This window comes from Leucopleurus acutus, assembly GCF_964270905.1.
Source record: "Leucopleurus acutus genome assembly, chromosome: 16".
Lineage (NCBI taxonomy): Eukaryota > Metazoa > Chordata > Mammalia > Artiodactyla > Delphinidae > Leucopleurus > Leucopleurus acutus.
The window spans coordinates 50,641,555-50,662,426 of record NC_139158.1 but is presented as its reverse complement, the minus strand read 5'-3'; the positions used below and the strand labels follow the sequence as shown (position 1 = coordinate 50,662,426).

The 20,872-nt window shown below is 40.5% G+C and overlaps 2 protein-coding genes across 3 annotated transcripts in view; one reads left to right on the top strand and one right to left on the bottom strand.

The window, feature by feature from the left end:
* Positions 1–2: 2 nt before the first annotated feature.
* Positions 3–15,957, bottom strand: LOC309973279 (uncharacterized protein). 2 transcript variants are annotated; one of them, XM_082857411.1, is made up of 2 exons: positions 15,203–15,957; positions 3–417 (listed from the first exon to the last, which is right to left on the bottom strand). In XM_082857411.1, the coding sequence occupies exon 2, from the start codon at positions 373–375 to the stop codon at positions 214–216; it is 162 nt and encodes a 53-aa protein (XP_082713537.1). In that variant the 5' UTR covers positions 376–417; positions 15,203–15,957; the 3' UTR covers positions 3–213. The 2 variants fall into 2 exon arrangements, with proteins under 2 accessions (XP_082713537.1, XP_082713536.1); XM_082857410.1 differs by lacking the exon at positions 15,203–15,957 and adding an exon at positions 4,439–4,553 and having other exon boundaries at positions 7–417.
* Positions 15,958–16,749: 792 nt separating this feature from the next.
* Positions 16,750–20,872, top strand: part of SLX4IP (SLX4 interacting protein) — a 182,184-nt gene continuing 178,061 nt past the window's right edge. Inside the window, 1 exon segment of the mRNA XM_082856804.1 lies at positions 16,750–16,884. The gene's annotated coding sequence lies outside the window, so the exon portion shown is untranslated.

The window sequence follows — 20,872 nt, the reverse complement described above, 5'->3', positions numbered from 1 at the left end:
TCAGGTGGTAATTTGTGAAGACAGCTTTTATTTAGTTAACCAGAGTTTTCTATTTATTGTATTGTGGTGGGTTTCAACATTTAACAAGATTATCCTTCAGGAATGAAAGTCCGAATATACAGCGTTGTGGCTATAAAATTAAATACTTAGCTCCATGCTTACGATACTAATCGGCACGTAATGGTGTAATGACATATTAGTAATTCCAAATATTTATTTTAGTTCATTATTCAAACTCTTTTGTTTGAGTTCAGGCTGAGACTTTACAGATTGTTTTGCAGCTCTCTGTATAAAATATGTTCCGAGATGGATGCCTGTGAAGAAAATCCCAGCTACAAGAAGCCAGTTCTTTCTGATCCATTTGCTATTTTTCATTTCTTCTTTCAAACTCAAGCTCAGACTCAAAGCTGCTTCTTTCTATAAGAAATAAAAATAAAACATTTTAGAGAAATAATTCCAAAACATTTAATAGATTGTAGTTTAGTTATTACTTTTAATGCTCTGCTCCTTCTTTAGAAAAAGGAACTATCCACTGGCACAAACCCCCCAAAATGAGAAATGTAAATCAACTTAGACTGAACATTCATTTCTTTATTCTTCAATGAATCCCTGCATGAAAAAGTATTGATATTTTAATAATTTTGGAATGCACAGTAACACAGCTAGAAAGCTTACAGTACAGTTATTCAAGTATGATATATGCTTCTAGAAGACAAATGCCATGTGAAACGCATAGAGTTTGGTCTCTGGGTCCCAAATGTTTTTATTCTCTTACATCAAGATCTGGTGTTGTTTCTTCTCTAGGTTTCATTTGCTTGGAAACCTTAGGTGTGAATACAAGTGCATTTATATCAAATCCTGCTTATAAATAATTATGAAAATGAGATAACTGTTGGGATTCCTAATACAGACACTCTCTAATGTTCAGTCGACATCCAGCTAGACAAATCTACACAACACATTTACCAAAGAATAAACCATGTTTTAATTTTAAATATTTGGCTAAATTCAGAGCAGTTTCCTGTAGTTTTACCCGATCAATCAATGATTTTCAGTTTCGATGTCCTATATCTAACCGTCCCCCAAATTTTGGCTAATGACAATAAATACAAAAGCCAGGGAATGTGCTGGATGACAAGGAGCAAAATAGGATCTGATTTGCAATGTGATCTCAAAGAGGGTAAATAATATAAAATGCTATCATTTACCAAGTGTGCTAGCGCTTGTACTAGTTTCCTTAACGAGGTTGGAAGAAGCGTGCTTGAGGCATAAAATGCTGATACTATAATAATATGTGGAAAGGATAAAAATCTCAGGTCATAGACCTTATCTGTTGAGGCTTGGTGCTTTGAAGGTAAAGGTTCAGCCAATTATTAGTTATTTTCAGGAATATGCTAACCATTGGACAGTGTTTAGCACAAATAAAACTAATTGAACTACTCAGACTACAGTACTACCCAGAGCTGTCTATGGTACAATATGATACAGACCAAAAAGGTGATTTGAAGATGTGCAAAGAAGATGTGAAGAGAACAAGGGAATGCTATGCAAAGTGTTCTTTTGGTTACCACTCCTCCCAATTTAGTTAAAGGGCTGTAACCATGGCAACTGGGCCCAAATAAAGTGAAAGCAATGATGGCCAGCTTTCTCCCTGCAATGATAAAGCTATAGTCATCTCTTTTTATAGCACGAGGAGGAAAAAAAGTTTCTGTTCATCTTATGCAAGGAACAACAAAGGTACTTAAATATTATTTCAAAGGTTATTTTAGATTTGGCAAAATCTGTGAAATACATTTAAATGAAAGCTTAGTGAAGTGACTTCCATACATAAATTTGCACGTTACAACACACACACACACAAACCACAAATCATAACAGAGACTGTGATTAATAAAGTGATTTCTCTAGTTACTTTTCAATACATAATAGTGACATGCGACTTTTCAAAAGCAGAATGCCAAATTGGCACCTCTAACAGTCTTGTGGTAGTGAGACCAGTAACCACATCTTTTGGCTAATATCTCTATAAAATGAGAAAGGAAGAGAGTGTTGGTGACTCCCAAATCATTTTTAGGATGTCAAAACTTGCTGACTTCTGGTCCTATGTCTAGATCTAGACAAAATAAGGTACAATTGGAAAAAAAAAAGAAACAAAACACAGGGCTGGCTTATAGCATAGGTTTGGAAGTGTCAGTTCAGCTATTTCTTTCTTCCTAACAATGTGACCCATTATTCCAAAAGTTACCATCACATGAATGGCCCTGACTATTCCTGGATGCACTGGCCTGGCAGATGGGCTTTTTGCAGTGATGGATAACAATTAAATAATACTAAAACCTACATGACTATATTCTAAATTCAGAGCTATAAAATATGATTTAAAGAAATATAAACACGTAAAATATTTTCCTAAAAGGAATCAGGGCTCTTTGGAGAAGTGGCTGATTCTAGGTCTGAGGCAAGAAATAAACTAGATGAGCTGGGGACATTTTTCTGCCAAAAAGTAATAATGTTATTAAAGATCACTTGGATCATATCAAAGGGCACAGGAAAAGAAAAAAAAAGACGACACAGGAGTCAACTTGGAGGGAATCTAAGATGGGACAATTTAAGCATTAAAAAGAATACTGACAGTAATAGACTGAGATAATTCAAATTTATTATAAAAACTGATAAAGGGAAATAAACCATATATCTTGCTTTTCCTGTATAAATGCATTTTGAGGGGTAACTGAATAGTTGAGGCAAAGTTGGTCCAGCTACTAAACGGAGAAGAAACAATAGCATTTCAGCAGCATAATTTTGCAACACCTAATGAAGTAATGGACTACACCATCATAGTGGTTGGCAAATTATAGCCCATGGACCATATCCAGCCCACTGCCTATTTTGTAAATAGTTTAGTGGCTCACCCTCATGTACTGTGTATGAATGCTTTTGTGCTAGAACTTAAAGTTAAATAGTAAGAGTTACCATTAACTTTTTCAATGTGATAATATACTTGTGGTTGTATGTGTTTATCCTCACCGATAAGATACACACCAAAACCTGACACTTGCTTAAAAGTATTCCAGCAATAAAAAAAAAAGGGAGGGGATAGATAAAAAGAGATTGGTAAAATGTTGATAATTGTTAAAGTTGGGGGATGGATACTACAGAGTTGAATATACTATTCCTCTCTATTTGGGGTTTGTTTGCAACTTTCCATAATAAAAGTAAAAATTTTTTAAAATAACGGACAGATACAGCACATTCTTTTGACGTACTTCAACCGCTAGGACATTATTACTCACCTGAAGGTCAAAATGGTATATTAAAATGAAAATGTTCCACAATTGTAGGGTTACGGTTCTCCATCTGGGGCCAAATGAGTTTCATAATTCATTATTTCTTGGATTTTAGAAATACAATATAGTGTATAACACCCATAATCAAAATAATATGGTGTTTAACACCCAGAATCAATATAATCATAATACAGTATAACACTCATGATCAAATACAATATTTCTGCAGTGAAACTAAATATTCATATTAAGTGGAATAAAGATTAAATTGCCTCATGTCAGTTAAGATCAACTAGCTAAGGAGTTATGACAAAACCTTTTAGATTTTAGAACTTTCTGGATTTGGGAATTATTGATAGGGGTCTATAGACCTGAATTATATTACTATATGCTCTTATTTCAGTGACTCTGAAAAGTAACAAATTACTTTGAAGCTAAAATATTAGTCATTCTTTGGTAGCCATGGGGCATTCGTTACAGGACCCCCCCCCCCCACTCAGATACCAAAATCTGCAGATGCTCAAGTCCCTTATATAAAATGGGGAGCTATTTGCATATAACATAGGCATATCCTCCCAGATACTTTAAATCATCTCTAAATTACTTATAATACCTAATACAATGGAAATGCTATGTAAGTAGTTGCTTTTTGGAACTTTCTGGAATTATTTTTAAAAATATTTTTGGTCCGTGGTTCACTGAATCTGTGGATTTGGAACCTATGGGGACGGAGGGCTGACTGTAGATATTAAGGAATAAATACAATTGGTTTTATTTATCTTGGAAAAATCAGAGAACAATAGTAAAGAAAAGAACCTTTTGCAAGTTACAGATCTGTAAGTGTGACATGGATTTATGGCAGGGGAAAAACTGCTCCTTTGGATACAATTATGATCCTGGTGACACTGCTAGTGAAAAGGGCAGGACAAGTAATGGACTGACTGTCCTTTCAGGCAAGTGTCAAAGCTTTCTGTGGAACCAACTTTTCTAGAAGCAACTGTAGGATAATATTTTGCCAGTGGTTCATAATAAAAACAACAGGTTAACTCACCAACTTAGGCTTTTATTGCCAGAGCCCTATACTTTCTTAAAGATTATGTTTCCCATTGTTGGAACATGCCATTTGGTTGACCACATTAAATCAAACTCACCTGAAGCTCTCAAGTCTACTATTTCCCTGGGAGGTGGTTCTTCTCAGGACTTGTGACTGCCACACTGCCTGGCTCAGGAAGGTCATCCTTATTAGGAATTTGGAAGACAGGGCTGCTTTTGATCCTGTGCCACCCCAAATGTATGAGCCCAACTAGAGGTACCATAACAATCAGAACTTTGTAGTCTCTCCAGAATTTCTGAAAGCTCATAGTGCTTCAGCATTAGTGCACCTAAGAAAAGGCCAACAGTTAAAAGAAACAAAACAAAACAAAAATCCCTCAAATTACATCTATATATACCACCACAAGCAGAATATTGCACTCTAATATAAGCTGCCTGTTAAAAGTTTTTAGTTACAATACATTGCAATGTTAATTAACAAAAAGAGACGTTGTAGACTTAAAGGGATGGCAGGAAATCAGGCTTGGTAAGCTTACAGAGTAATACTAAACGTTTAGCCAGAAACTGTAAAGGAGCAATATTACCTGCTCGGAAAGCCACTGGAATCTTTGGAAACACTCATGCATCAAAATCGTTTTCTGGGCTTCCCTGGTGGCGCAGTGGTTGAGAGTCCGCCTGCCTTTGCAGGGGCCACGGGTTCGTGCCCCGGTCCGGGAAGATCCCACATGCCGCGGAGCGGCTGGGCCCGTGAGCCATGGCCGCTGGGCCTGCGCGTCCGGAGCCTGTGCTCCGCAACGGGAGAGGCCATAGCAGTGAGAGGCCCGCGTACCTCAAAAAAAAAAAAAAAAAAAAATCGTTTTCTTCATTGGTCCCCAACCTTTTTGGCACCAGGGACCGGTTTCATGGAAGACAATTTTTCCACGGACAGGGGTTGGGGGTGCGGGGTAGATGGTTCAGGAGGTAGTGCGAGCGGTGGGGAGCGGCAGATGAAGCTTCGCTGGCTGGCCACCGCTCACCTCCTGCTGTGCGGTCCGGTTCCTAACAGGCCTGGACCAGTACTGGTCCACGGCCTGGGGGATGGGGATCCTTGGTTTTCTTTATATAATTAAGTATACTTTCTCTGAGCCATAATGAAGTTAGATTTTTAAAAAAAATATATTTAGTCACAATTTTCACAGAAGAATCAAATGGCAATCTTAAATATGCAGTAAGAATTCAGATTCTGCATTCTGACAGGATGTGAGTGATGATGCTTCAACTGAGATTGAGTCATGCATGGATTCCAACTGTAGCAAAAGACTTTTGGTTTGGACTCTATGAATTAATGCCATTTCCACATTTATGTTCTGAACCACTGCATTTTAGAGTGTTTACCCTTATCGCTAATAACTATACCCTGCAGGGGTTACTGTCAATCCAGTTTACATGAAGAAATTGGGGCCAGTAACTTGCCTGGAGTTTCAAAGCTCAGTAGTATTGAGAACAGCCTTTCTGCTCTATCTTTGATTTGGAAAGCACGGAGTGTAGCCCAGGAAGTCTGTTTCTGATGATCCGCTGGGTTTGGGAACTTGAGTCCGTACAACTGGACTCCTTATACTTTTTCACTTAAGGGCACTCACTAGGCTTTAGTGATTAGCTTATAGACTTGTGATGCTATGAATGGACCTGCTCTCCAAGTTCCTTTCTGGGCACAGGACAGTAAGGACTGCTTCTTCATCTACAGGATAAACTAAGAATTAGGTTCAATTGCATGTATATGAGTTTCAGTATCGTAAAATTTCTTACAGTAATTTTGTGTGAATGCCTTTAGAAAAATGCCTGAACAGAATTTTCACTTATTCCTTCCCTTTTAAATCAAGATTAATATACAGGACTAGTGAGCTAAATACCTAAATTGTCTCTGTGTTCCATATATACATATTAGAAAAAACAGAAGGCTAGAGTTATGCCTATGTACATATATTACTCCCAGCATTAGAAATCATTTCTCGTTGAGGTCCAAATTCACATTTAATAAGGACTTTGTTGCTAAGCGTAAACAAGTTAATAGATGGAAAAAACATGGCCTACTTTGTAACTCCAAGTATTTTATGCCTTTTTCTTTTCTAAAGTGCTTTGGCATCCTATACACTTCTTGCAGCCTTTAGAGACCACACCTTTTATTGACATGCTCATGTTCTACCTTTGGAAAAAGTCAATCACAAATAACTGTATCATGATTACATTTCCCTGCAAAGCCCACTGTGCAAAAGCCTTTGGGACATTTGAGATTTTAGGAAACAATAAAACCACTGGGGGAGGCACCGGGTGACTCGGAGTAAGTTATGAGGGAAGAACTACAGTAAGGGTTACTTCCTAGATGGAAGGAGGGACTGAGGGTGCACCAAAGTCAACCGGCTTGTGTTGACTGATAGGTGGTATTTTTGTCCACAAAATACCTTGAATTAAAGGTTTAGAAGATACTGTCCTTCACATCCAGTCTCAGTACCTAAGGTGACTTTAACACCTCCAACTCTGTCCCTCTCAACACGAGCTTATCAAGTCACAGTACTTTTCATAGATGGCATCTCTGCTCTTCACTGTTTACTTCTCATGATCACTAACATATCATCACTTGTTATTTGTTGCTTTTTCCTGAGTTGCAAACTTTTAGGAAAACAGCTTACAGCAAAGAGTCATTTGGATAAAAGGATATAATAATAAAGTTGACATAAATAACTCAATAATTAAAATGCAGAACAAATTAAAGTACAAGCTATAACAGCAATGTCTGGAAAGTGTGGTACTATTCTCTCCATGTAGGTCACAGGATGAAATGTGATGTATTGAGAACCTTCCTCAGATTAGGATCAAGTTAGCTCCCTGTACTCAATACATCTTTGGGTCATCGCTGTGTTAAGGACAAAGGAGGGCGCTCCATTTCATTTATGTTGTGTTTAACTACTATTTTTTTTTTTTTTTTTTTTTTGTGGTACGCGGGCCTCTCACTGTTGTGGCCTCTCCTGTTGCGGAGCACAGGCTCCGGACGCGCAGGCTCAGCGGCCATGGCTCACGGGCCCAGCCGCTCCGCGGCATGTGGGATCTTCCCGGACCGGGGCACGAACCCGTGTACCCTGTATCGGCAGGTGGACTCTCAACCACTGAGCCACCAGGGAAGCCCCAGACTACTATTCTTTTCCACTAGAATAACTTAAGGATCTATGCATCTTTTTGTAGATTTAGGTTTAGTTAAACCTGGGAATTAGTACCTATTTAGGCTGAAAACTCGTATTTGCCAAATTACCACTGAGGCCCAGTAACAGCACTTCCTGGTTAGTAACTGATGTGGACTGATTTAATGATTAATTGCTGTAATATTTGCTCAACACCTACATGCCCCCATTTCCTCAAATTCTCCATATCTCACACATTGATTTGGCTAATGGGGGTGAGAGAGCAGGTAACTATTTTCTGATGATTATCCTGTTGTCCTTTGAGAGGCTTGGAAAATTATTAGGATCAGGATACAGGGCTTTTTACTTTACAAAGTACTTTCACAGTCTTCACATTTAAATCCACATAAAAACACTGAGTATCACACCATCTGCATGATAGTCCATCTCCACCAAGCAAAATGGACTATTTTTAAATGGCACAGTAACCTTCACCTACTTCATTTCGCTTAATAGCTTTCCAGCATTTTACATGTATTCTGTTGCTTAAATAACCCATATTCTACGGCCAGACAAGTTAGACTTCACTAAATAAGGCTCATTGTTAGTTGTAAGAAGAAGACAACAAACTAGTCAGTGAAATGATGCATTCCTTATTTTCTTCATATCTTCTTGTGGAGCTTTTAAATACAGTCCATATATTTTGGGGATAAAATTTTGATTTAACCCATTTTTTTCTTCTAAAGTCTTTTCGTGGGTTTTTTTTCCCAAAATGAAAATCAGCATTACTGTCGTTTTCTAAAAAATATAAAATTGCCTTACTTTTTTAAGTTAGAAAATACAGATGTAAGAAAAAGAAAGCTAAAATATCTGTAGTCATTTTGGTTTTCACAAAAATGTGATTAGAATATACATGCTGTTTTGTAATCGTTTCTTCCCGCAAGAATACAAATCTTCATTATGATTTTCAGTGGCTGTATAGCTTTTGATTTATGGCAATACCCTAATTTGACAGATCGCTGATTGATAGAAATTTGAGATTTTTTTCAGTGCTTTATTGCTAAATATGCTAAGAATAATAAGTATTTTTGTAAATTCTCCAGAGCCCATGCTCATAGCTGCTACATGCTGCTTCTCAGGATGATACAAAGTCTTAATAGAATGCCTAACAATTAACTCATTTTTCTTTTTTCTTTTTTTTTTTTTTTGCGGTACGCGGGCCTCTCACTGTTGTGGCCTCTCCCGTTGCGGAGCACATGTTCTGGACGCGCAGGCTCAGCGGCCATGGCTCACCGGCCCAGCTGCTCCGCGGCATGTGGGATCTTCCCAGACCGGGGCACGAACCCGTATCCCCTGCATCGGCAGGCGGACTCTCAACCACTGCGCCACCAGGGAAACCCTAACTCATTTTTCAAATGAACTTACGAGAAGGTTTTTAAAACCGTGACTTTTACAAAGGTTCTCGGTGCTGGGCAGCAGGGAGACAGGGAGCTCCAACTTGGGGGATGAAAAACGAAGCTAGATACAGCTTATCTTAAAATGGTCCTTCCCCCCAAACATTTGGCAACAAGTTATTCCAGGTGGTATGGAACTATTTTATGGACTCGAGAGATTCCCGAGTCTGAAACAAAAATTTCTCAAGAATATGCTCAACATGATCAGATTTGTTGGGCAATAAGAGGATGGTTTCTAAAATAAGTTAGTGCTTGCTGTTCATTCACTGAGCCTTTCAAGTTTGCTTGGAGTAAAGCAGCAACAGAAATAACAGCAGGAAGACTTCTTTCCTCTCCTTACCCTCCTTTAGTCTACCTGCCACTGCCCTTATCTTTCCTGAATCTTATTTAAACACACTCCTAAAAAAAAACCAAATAAACAAAACCAGAAGGTATGGAACGCTTTTGATGGAGGAAACCAAGAGAAAGGAAATGAGATTAGTAAATTTTACATTAAGTAAAACAGAAAGTAGATGTTTATGGCTTTATCCATTGAAATGCCTTTTGTTTAGAAAATGTTTAGAGGCCATCAACACAGATTATGCTTTCTTATACTCTTCTTTCAAAAATGTATACTTTGCATTATTCAAAAGGTTTCATATTTTTTCTCATTTTGTTTTCATAGCAATTTTATGAGACCACTTTATACATGAGGAAATTCTAAATGATTGATTCCAAAATTACTGTCAGCTAATTGTGGCACTCATCTTAGATTCTGGAGTCCTAAAAGTCTTGGTTGGTATTCTTAACAGCAATTTTCAAAAGTCAAGAATTAGTATCCCAGCTTTGGCAATAAGAGTCAATCAGAATTTCCGGTGCATGACGACGGACGAGAACATTCTGGGTGCATGGTGCACACTTGTGAGGGTCACTGAAGAAGGCAAGTATCCTGGTGCATTACACCTGGCACGTTTTTCTTCTCATGTCAGGTACACTGGAGGTTAACAAGTCTTGTGCCACTTGGTCCAAAATGAGAGGGTAAAAAAGCCCATCTCCTCCAAAAACACACCCATGATCTACTAATGGTTGAGATCAGTGGGGCTAATTTTAGTTCAGTTTTTTTAGCTTAGTTCTTAGTATGGAATGAATAGAGAGAAATTAATGAACAGAATGGAGAAAAGCTTGCTGTATCTCTGCCTCATTAAAATATCGTCATCTTTTTGAGTGCATATAAAGGCCAAGAAAGGAAAACACTGAGAGATATGCTTCAGACCACAAATACTCTTTACATTTAAGGCACTAATGTGTCTAGAACAGCAACTTTCCCTCCCCTCAATTTGTATTACAGAGATTACCAGCTCTTCAATTTCTACCATTAAGGCCTCTGACAGGCTTACTGAAACTTGTTACATTCCAAGCCAAAGGAGGGTTTCTTGGTGCTAGAACTGGTCAGTAAGGTGAAGGGCAGAGAAGGGCAAAAAAGCAGTTAAGCTCCCTAGGAAATCCTAAACAACCTGGCTCTGGCTATCAGATTACTCTTTCTATGGAGCATCAGGTCAATTAAAACCACCACGCTTAGCTACTGATTAGGCCTACAACAACCTGGATGCAGGAAATACTCTGTGGAAGGTTCTCATTTTGCCTACTGGGCTTGCTGGACGCCACCTGCTGGTCTTTTGGACACAGTGTAAGGTAAATTCTTTACGTCTTCATTGCTGCTCTGCTTAAAGTATTTGGGAAAAAACAGTAATGTTTAACAATTTTTAAAAAACTACTGAATGTAACTTAAACATGGAGAACGCTAAACAGAACGTTGAACAATTAATTAACCCAGCTCTTGTGACTGCAATATTCGATGAAGTTTATTGGAATTGTACAATGCCTTTTCTTTTAGCATGGCAATGTTGGTTTTTAAGGATCTGTGAATTCTTCATTCCTGAGTTCCAATGACTAACCCTGAAAATAGTTCTTTTTATCCTCAATTGTTAATACAGCAGTTCACATTTTGGCAGTTTTTGTGTACACATTAGAAAGGACTGCATGTTGTCTTCAGGCCTATTCAACTGACTGGCGTGCTAAAGAGAACAATAGCTTTCTTTTTTCTTTTTCTTTTCTAACTACATCACCTAAAATAACAGCTTTGCTGAGCTTTTCCAGTCTTGGAAAAACACAGGTACCAAAAACGTTACTGTCAATTCTCGATGAACTGAATGGACTACACCTGAGTTCTAAAGTTTCCATTCTGCAAAATCCTACCCCTACCTTGACCTACAGGCAGTAGCTGGGCTGCTGACAGCACAGCCTCATCAGGAGCGGGTCAGGAGTACGCACAGAGTACGGTGAAGGTCAAGTTATGTGTAAGCATTTCATGATCTCGGTTATCCCCCACTGTTACAGTGAATTCAATGTATTTATAAATAAATAATATACTGAAAGCATCACAAATTTTATAGGGGAGCTTTACTAACTGTCAACAGCCTAAGATGTGACAAGTGAGTGACTGATTAGCGACTAATGAGGAAGAGACAGTCTTACTGGCAGGCTGTGGTTTATCAGAAAGGTTTGGAGCGTTGTTATAAAGTTTACAGAGTTGTCTGAGAATCTTTCCATCCCCTTTCACTGTCTTTACATCTGGCTGCCATTTGATGCCCAGATTGATGGAGGAAGGGGACTGGGTACCATGCAGACAGCAGACTGTTCCAGATTAAGTGTGCAGCTGATTGGGTCCTTAGTACTGCAGCAATGACTTTATGTTCCCCTGGTCAGCTCTGAATCCCAAATGGGCTGGTTTCTGTCTTCATCATTTCTGAGACTTCTATTTTACTCTCTACCTTCGTTTCTGCAGGTAACCTACTGGCCAGAGGAAACCGTGGCTACTGGGTAGAAGCTCCTCCACGTCCTGCTCCCACATGCCCACCTCAGCTCCCATCTTCACCTCCTTCCTCAGTGTCTCAGAGGAAGGCCTGGCACTTCTGTTATCTGTGCTCCAGCCGGTCCCACGTGCTGCTTTGTCTTCACGGTTCCACCTCCATTAACCCCCCTCTTCTACCTTCCACCTCCCACTTAGAATTGGTCTTCCTCCTATGCAAAACCTGACCATTTTTCTCCATTGAAAAGAACTAAAAACAAATTCCCCAATGTAGCTGCCCTTTACCAGCCTTCCTTCCAGTACTACACACTCTGATTCCTTTCAAATAACGCATGTTTCTAGAGCCACTGCCCACTTCCATCTTCAAACCCAAGTAATTTGCTTTTGCCCCACTCTCCATGGAAACTGCCCTGACTATAAAGATCGCCCATCTCTCCCTTTCTCCGTGATCTCTCTGCACCACTTCTGATGAGTTCTTAAAACTCTTTACGTACCTGAGACTAGTCTGATCCTTCTCAGTCTCCTTTAATGACCCCTTGGTTTCCATCCACCTACTCCCCCTTCTCAAAGCTCTGTCCTGGGCCGTCTTCCCCCCATGTTCGTTTCCTGGGTGGCCTCATGCACATCCAAAGCTTCTGTTTTAACACATCCACCAATGACTCCCACATCTACATCTTCAGCTTAAACCCACTTATCCCACTGTTATTCCCCACAAGTGTTTAAACTCATCTCATATAACGACGAATCCTCTTTCCTTCCCAAACTGCTGTTCCTCCTCTGCTTCCTGTTTTGTTTCTTAAAAAAAGGCATTATCAAAAAAAAATAATAAATAAAAATAAAAAAGGCATTATCTACCATGCCATTCAGTTAGAAAATCTGGATATAGTGGACTCTGCCCTGTTCCTTATATTCCTCATCAAGTCAGTCACTCAATCCTCCATTTGACATGACATTTCTTTTATGTAATTTCTCCCCACAGTCCAGACCCTCATTACCTCATGATCTCCTCGCTTCTAGTCCAATGGTTCTCAAAGTGTGGTCCCCTCACCACAGGCAGTAGCATCATCTGGGAATTTATCAGAAATGCAAAATCTTGGGCTGCTCCTGACCTACTGAATCAGAACCCTAGGTTGGGATCCAGCTATCTGTGTTTTAACAAATTCTTTAGGTAATTCTGAAGCTTAAGTCTGAGAACCACTGTTCGAGTCTATTGCCCACTAATCCATTCTCTACCCTCTTAACACAGCCATCTTGGGGAAAACAACAAATACATTCATGTTTCTGCTTTGCTTAGAAGCCTTCAGTGACATTTTTGACTAGAAGGTGAAACCTACATTTCTTAGTACAGAACAAAAAGCCCACCAGGATCTAGTTCCAGAAGGGAAAGCACAGCAAATTATTTTAGTAAGGATGTATTGTTGTGTAGTGATTAAGGGGATGAGTTGTGGAATCCTACTGCCTGGGCTTTCCATCTCTGCCTTACCACTTTGCAACTGGCTGTGACCTTGGATGAGTCACTTAACCTCACAATGCCTCAGTCCCATCACCCATAAAATGAGAATAATATTGACATCCATCACAAGGCTGTTGTGCAGTTATCACAATACCTGGTACTCAGACTGGACCCTGTGACTGTTAGCTATTATTTTGATTATTTCAAAAGGTAAAAAAAAACATTACTGGTGTCAACCTTGAGTGTAGAAAGAGAGGTCTGGAATGACTAAGGCAAGTGGGTCCATAAACTATAGGCAGTTTCAGTTAGTCCAGATGTGAATACAACCCCCAGATTCTCAAGAAAGAGGTTCTGACGTCTTCGGGGCTATTTTGATTACAGTAGGGTAGATCTGTAATCAGATTCCAGGATGTTATAGAAAAGATAACACTCAGGCTCCTAAAGTGAGGGCCAGGAAAGCTAATCATGAAGGAAACCGGAAAACTCAAGGACAGAGCAAAATAGCAAAGACAGGGTGAGAGTTTCATATTTATTTCTCTGATAACAGTTAATGAAGTTAAAGTTGCCAGTGATTAAACATGAGAGTCCTAGTGTGATGAAGCTCTGAGTAACGATGGAAATCAAATTCTAACCTCCCGCACAAGTTACGATCTTAGGCAAATTACTTCTTTCCTGCCTCAATTTCATAGTCTGTAACATGGGGCTATATAATGAGGATTCCTAAGTACATATCTATGTATTTATTGCTTAGTCCAGTGTCTAATACGTGAGAAGTATTCAAGGCATGGTAGTGATTATTATTACTGTACGTACAGTATCTTCAATACAAATCATATATAAAGACAGGCACTTCTGGAGATTCCTGTTTGACTAAAGCTCCTGGTAGTGCTGAGACAGGACTGACTGGATGAAGAGAGTTGAAGTTATGCTCTCCTTCCAGGGCAATGGGTATCCAATGACTGGTCACTGCAGTGGTACAAAGGCCTGGCGGTTCACCCAACTTGGGCCAACTATGAAGGCCCAACCCAGCACCGGATTTCCTGTGAGACTGGTGGAGACCCTCCTTGGGACTACACTACAGCTCAACTTTTTCTATCCACCCAATCCTGCTTCCTTTCTTCCTTAGTAAGATCCAAAAAGTCCTCCCTAATAAATGTCCTGCCCACAAATCTCCTTAGAGTCTGCTCCCCAGGGAACCCAATCTAGGACAATCTGGAAACATCTTGTTCATTTATCAATGTGCTTGTTTATTGTTTCCCCTTCCATCACTGAATATAAGCTCCATGTGATCAGGGACCATGCCTGTCTTGGTCACTGCTGTATCTGCTAACTCAGCACAGTGTGACAAATACGAATATAAACTGATGACGTTAATGAAGGAAAAACTGCAGGTACAGAGAGCCTCTGAAACAGCAACAGGATTTGTGGATGGTCCAATTTGGGAGGAAGATGTATATGACTTCAGGAGTTCTCCCTCTCAAAAAGATTTCAAAGCCCCGAATCCTGCTTCTGCTTTCAGAGTTGGTACTACCACGCTGTACAGAGTTCTGACATCCAGTTCCACGTCAGAGGGTGGCTCTCACCTCCCAGACAGACACAGGTGGCAGCGCAGGCGCAACTGGTGCTTTCACTGGGACACCTTTTCCTTCTACTTTACGGTGCCGCGCAGATGGGAGAGGAAGAAGGGTCTATACCTGGAACTCTACCTACACCACTGGAACACCTCCTCGCCATCTACATTCCTTCCTGCAGCAAGGATTCACTGCCAACAGCTGTTTTAAAGGTAGATATTCAGCTTTCTAAGGAACCAGCCTCCTCCTATTCCCCGCCCCCAAATATCCTTCAGTGACACCAGTGACCTTTCCGAGCGGGGAGGAGGCGCCCACAAGCCCCCCACCCCTCTCTTCGGCCGGGTAGAGTGCCGGCTTTTCCACCTGCGACCCCGTCACTCTCACCTGCGCACCCGCCGCTGCGCCGCCCCGTCAGCCGCCGCCCGCAGGCCCCTGAAGCCGAGCACCACGCAGCCGCAGCCACCAGTCCTGGCAACTCGCGCCCCGAGCTTGGAGACGGAGCACGCGCAGCTCTGTGGTTGGCGCCGGTCCCACTCGGATTCCTCTTCTCCGAGTTTTCGTGATGTTCTCAGCCGAGAACGCGGTGGCTGAGACCGGAAAGAACAGGGGGTGGAGCTTATTCAGTGTCAATCTCAGCAAGTTATTGAAACTGGAAAACTTAAATAACAGATCAAATGGACTTGTTAAGGCACAGTATCTTCCTTCTGGCGCGCACCTGAGAGGCACTTATTGAACGAAAAAGTGATCAACCGTTCTTGGCGGCTCTCGGGCCTCCTTCATTTGACCAATCACAGAGCGCCGGGTTCCGTTGTTCATCGCCAACTCCCCGCCTTCCTTTATGGCTGCCTGGAAAACCTGGAGAAAAGGACTCAACAGCGACCATTTCTGTGGGTCGTGTTGGAGAGCGGTCATGCGCAGTGCGAGCTGGTGGCGCTCAATTAACAGCTTTTGCCCTTAGTCCGCCGTCTGGGGGCCTACGGGGAGTTCAAAAGTTCTCTGTTTCTGTGCCCTTCACCAATTAGATAATTTGCGCACTACGTCCCCATCCTGCTTTTTCGTTCGAGGACAAAAATTGTATTCCCCTGTACTATTAAAAAGAATTGTGGGAAAAATTATGTTCCTGGCTATTTTAAAATTTATCCGGCATTGTGAAAGTCACCTTTACTTTCTAACCTGTGTTTTCTATAATCTTCCTGTTCAAAGATTGGGGAGACTTTTTCCATCCTTGTGCTAGTAATTTTACGGGGTCAAGAAGCACTCTGTGAATGGACTTGAGAACACGGGGAGGGGGAAGGGTAAGCTGGGGCGAAGTGAGAGAGTGGCGTGGACTTATATATACTACCAAATGTAAAATAGATAGCTAGTGGGAAGCAGCCGCATAGCACAGGGAGATCAGCTTGGTGCTTTGTGACCGCCTAGAGGGGTGGGATAGGGAGGGTAGGAGGGAGACGCAAGACGGAGGAGATAAGGGGATATATGTATAACTGATTCACTTTGTTATAAAGCAGAAACTAACACACCATTGTAAAACAATTATACTCCAATAAAGATGCTTAAAAAAAAAAAGAAGCACTCTGTACGACAGGAACACTGCGTTTTACTTTTCTCTCGATCACCCCCGCTGTCTAGCACAGTGGGTAACTGATTCTTCACGGACCAATCATGTTCACCTCGTTCTCGGCCCCTACGTAGTCGTCTTTTGCCGCCATTTTTGTTTTGGGCTCTCGTTGAAAACCGCGAGATCCTGCTCGGAGGCCATTTTTCTTTTGGGCAGATTTCGCGCGCTTCCCGGGCCGCTCGCTTAGTATTTCGCCGCCATCTTCAATCCTGGTTGTGGCTTCAAATCCATAGTGAAGCAGCTCAGGTCATCTTGTGTTTGGGCGGTGGCAGAGTTCCTCTACGCGCCGGGAGCCCGGGGAAGCGGGAAGTAAGCAGGAAACGCGAATTCCCAAGCTTCTAAAGGTTGGCTTGAGAGCCTGCCGCACAGCCAGGTGCTACTTCACCAGTTACTCTGGACAGTAACAAAACAAATAAAAGCCCGAACCCAAACCCTCTCACCATCATAGGTAAGAACTTGAAAATGCTGACAGCCTAAGATATTCCTTCCCTTGAACTAAACTGTTTGCCCATCTCCTCTCCCACTCTGTTTTTTTCCTTTGATTAGTGAACCTTTTCTGAATCCTTCTCCCTGTGCTTCCCACCTCTCTCCATTGTTTTAAACATAAGGGTAATTAAATAAATAAATTTTAAAACAAAACAAAACATTAGGGTGCGGGAAGCCTGGGCTTGACAGTGGAAGTGTTGGTTTGGAAAAGTCTTTACTTTTGGAGGGGGGGACAAAATGGAGTACAGTGAGTGGGCCAGGTATTTGTATTAAACACCCATATGTACTGATAGATTCCCCTTCCCAGACATTTTTTGGGTTGTGACATAAATATAGATTGTGTTTGTATATACTTATTCATTCATTATTCAATACATTTGTTGAGTACCTAGTGTGTACTAGGCCGTGATGATTTTGTGTAAATTAAAATAAAACCCCTTTATCTCACGGGGCTTACATTCTGTCACCTTGACAGCTACTGGGTCGGGGCAAGTAACAGTATTCTATGGTTCTTAGTCCTGCTACGCTATACAAACAAATAACAAGTATTCGCTTGCTCCTTCCTCTATTCCCCTCCTCCTTTTATTTTCCCCCGGACTAGGAATAAGTCGTAATGACAGTTATTTCTTGGATCCTAGATGTAACTACATTTGTAGGCCAACTGCCTTATTTTACAGCCAATATTCAAGTTACTTAAGGCCTTGTTGCTCCAGGTGTGGTCTATCTATCAGCCGCATCCGCATCACCTGGCAGCTTGTTAGAAACACATTCTGACTCCATCCCCGGGCCCACTGAGTCAGAATCTTCCCTACAAAGTGCACCTTAAGTTCAGAGACCATTGATTCCTGCATGGACTAAAGACAAAGACTCTTTTCAACTTGTGCTTCTGAAACAATATATGGTCAGTTTATTCTATGCTTTAAATGCAGTGGACATATGGCACGTTTTTTCTGTGCTTTTATCCATCAGCTTGATGTCAAGATACCCAATTTAGCATTCTAAAAGGTTGAGAATGTCAGTCCCGTGTATTGTTATGTAACTTTTGCTGTGATAATATCTCATGTACTTTGTGCATATTTTTAATTTATTTAAAGTTGAACTCAAAATCCTACAGGTATTCAGTAGTTCAATATCAACTTGGAAAACTTTGGGCCGTAGTTTACCAAAGCTGCTTTGGCCTCTTGCTTTCATCTGTCTTTTTAAAATGAGAACTCTAAATCTAATATGTCTTGGGGTTTCTCAACTTTGGCTGCTCATGAAAATCATGTGGGGCGCTTTAAAAAAAGACTCCAGGCCAGTATCAGTCAGAGGTTGTGATCCTGTGGATGGAATTCAGGAACTAGTAAGGTATTTGAGAAATAGCAAATGACTTTTACATTTTCCACGTTGCTGTATGTTCGGTTTTTATCCTTTACAGATTTACTTAAAATAATTAGGAATTTGAAGACAGTGAAGAGAGTTGGACTGGGAATGTGGTAAACCAACTTCCTAGTTGGTTTGACCAACCAATCAACTTGCCATTTATTCTGTGTCCTAAGCAAGTTGTCCAGCTTTTCTGTCTCTCCTTCCTCCATCTATTAATTGGGAAAAGAAGAATGAAGGTCCTGTTGTGTTTTATTTAGTCTTGTGTATGCTACAAAATGTAGTGGATATTTATATTCTGTGAATGTGAGGAAGAAAAGTATTTTGCAAGTGCAATATTCATTGCTTCTGATTTTCCTATACTGTTTCTTATATTGTATATGCCAGTAAGCACAGTGGGTACAGAAACGAACTCTAGAGCCAGACTCTCTTGGTTCAAATCCTAGTTCCTCCAGCTACCAGCTGTGTGACCTTGAGCTGATTACTTAACCCTTCTGTGCCTCAGTTTGCTCATCTCTAAAATAGTGCTGGTATGAGGGTCAGATAAGTTAATGTAAGAAAAGTGCTTAAAATAGTGCCTGGCACATAGTCACAGCTATGTAAATATTAATTAGCTATTGTTATATTTAAGTCTTTGGATTATTAAGGTTTTGTTCATGCATGCAGATCACTTAAGGGGAAAGGTATTGTAGTTTCATGACTTTTCAGGACATATACCTGTTTGGAAAAGAGGGTGGTTTAAAGACAATATACCAAGCCAGGAAGATGTGTTAGTTTTTCTTTTAAATGGTCTTTTTCCCTTTTTCAAACAGCTTTATTGAGGTATGGTTGTCATACAGTAAATTGCACATGTTTAAAGTGTATAATTTGGTGTGTTTTACGTGTATACAGCCATGAAACCAACACGCCAGTCAAGATAATGAACATATCCATCACGCCCAGAAATTTCCTCTTGCCCTTTTGTAATCCCTCTGGCCTCTTTCTTCCAGGCAACCACCTATCTGTTTTCTGTCACTCTAGATAAGTTTGCATTTCCTGGGACTTTATCTAAATGGAATCTTAGAGTATGTGCTATCTTGGGGGGTGGGGTAGTGTCTGGATTCTTTCACTTGTCAGAATGGAGAGCCATCTTCGTTGTTGTAGTTGTCAGTGGTTCATTCCTTTGTAATTGCTGAGTAGTATTCCATTGCATGGATAGACTAATTTGTTTGCACATTCGCCAACTGAAGGGCATTTGGGTGGTTTTTATTTTCATGGTGCTCATTTTCACATTGGAAAAAAAAAGTCTAATCGTTTGGTGGCCAGGCCTTCCACATACAGAGAAAGCAAGAGGTGCCAGTGGTAAAACGTGTTTGTTTGGGACTTTGTCTTTGCCATTGTAGAGTTTATGAATTCATGTTTTCTGAATGAAACATGTAATAGCTTCTTAAAGATGCAGAACACATGCATTGAGTTTTTAGTGGATTGCATCTCTTTTTTATTGAGATATAATTTATATATAACTTTATATTAGTTTCAGATGTACAACATAATCGTTGTATATATGTATATATAGGTAGACAACTTGGGCATTAGGGGTGCCGACCCTTTGTGCCATTGAAAATCTGCATATAACTTTACAGTGCACCCTCCCCTTCCCATATCTGAGGTTCCACATCCTTGGATTCAACCAACTGTGGATCTGTAATACTGTAGTATGTATTTATTGGGAAAAAAATCCAAGTGAAGTGGACTCTCACAGTTCAAACCCATGTTGTTCAAGGGTCATCTGTATACAATACTGTATATTATTGTTAGTGGTCACCATACAGTACATTACATTCCCAGGACTTACTTATTTCATAACTGGAAGTTTATACCTTTTGACTCCCTTCACCCATTTCACCACCCCCTACCCCCTAACAACCACCAGTATGTTCTCTGCATTTGAGTTTGGTGTTTTGTTTTGTTTTGTTTTAGATTTCACATATAAGTGAGATCATATAGTATTTGTCTTTCTCTGTCTTAATGCCCATTCATGTTGTCGCAAATGGCAGGGTTTCCTTCTTTTTTCATTACTGAATAATATTCCATTTTGTATGTGTATGTGTGTACACACACACCACATTTTCCTTACCCATTCATCTATCATGGACACTTAGGATGTTTCCCTGTCTTGGTTATTGTAATTAATGCTGCAGTGAACATGGAGGTGCAGATAACCTTTTCAAGTTAGTGTTTTCCTTTTCTTCAGATAAATACCCAGAAGTGAAATTGCTGGATCATATGATAGTTGCACTTTTAATTTTTTGAGGAACCTCCATACTGTTTTCCACAATGGCTGCACCAGTTTACACTCCCATCTACAGTGCACGAGGACTCCCTCTTCCCCACATCCTCACCAACACTTGTCTTTTTGATGATAGCCATTCTGACAAGTGTGAGATGACATCTTGCTGTGGTTTTGATTTTCGTTTCTCTGATGATTAGTGATTAGTCCATTTCATACATAAGGGAACCTGACATTTAGAGGTGCTAGGTACGCTGTCTGAAGTCACATGAAAAGGTGGGCTTTGAATGCATGTCTGTTTTACTAGAACCTGAGACCA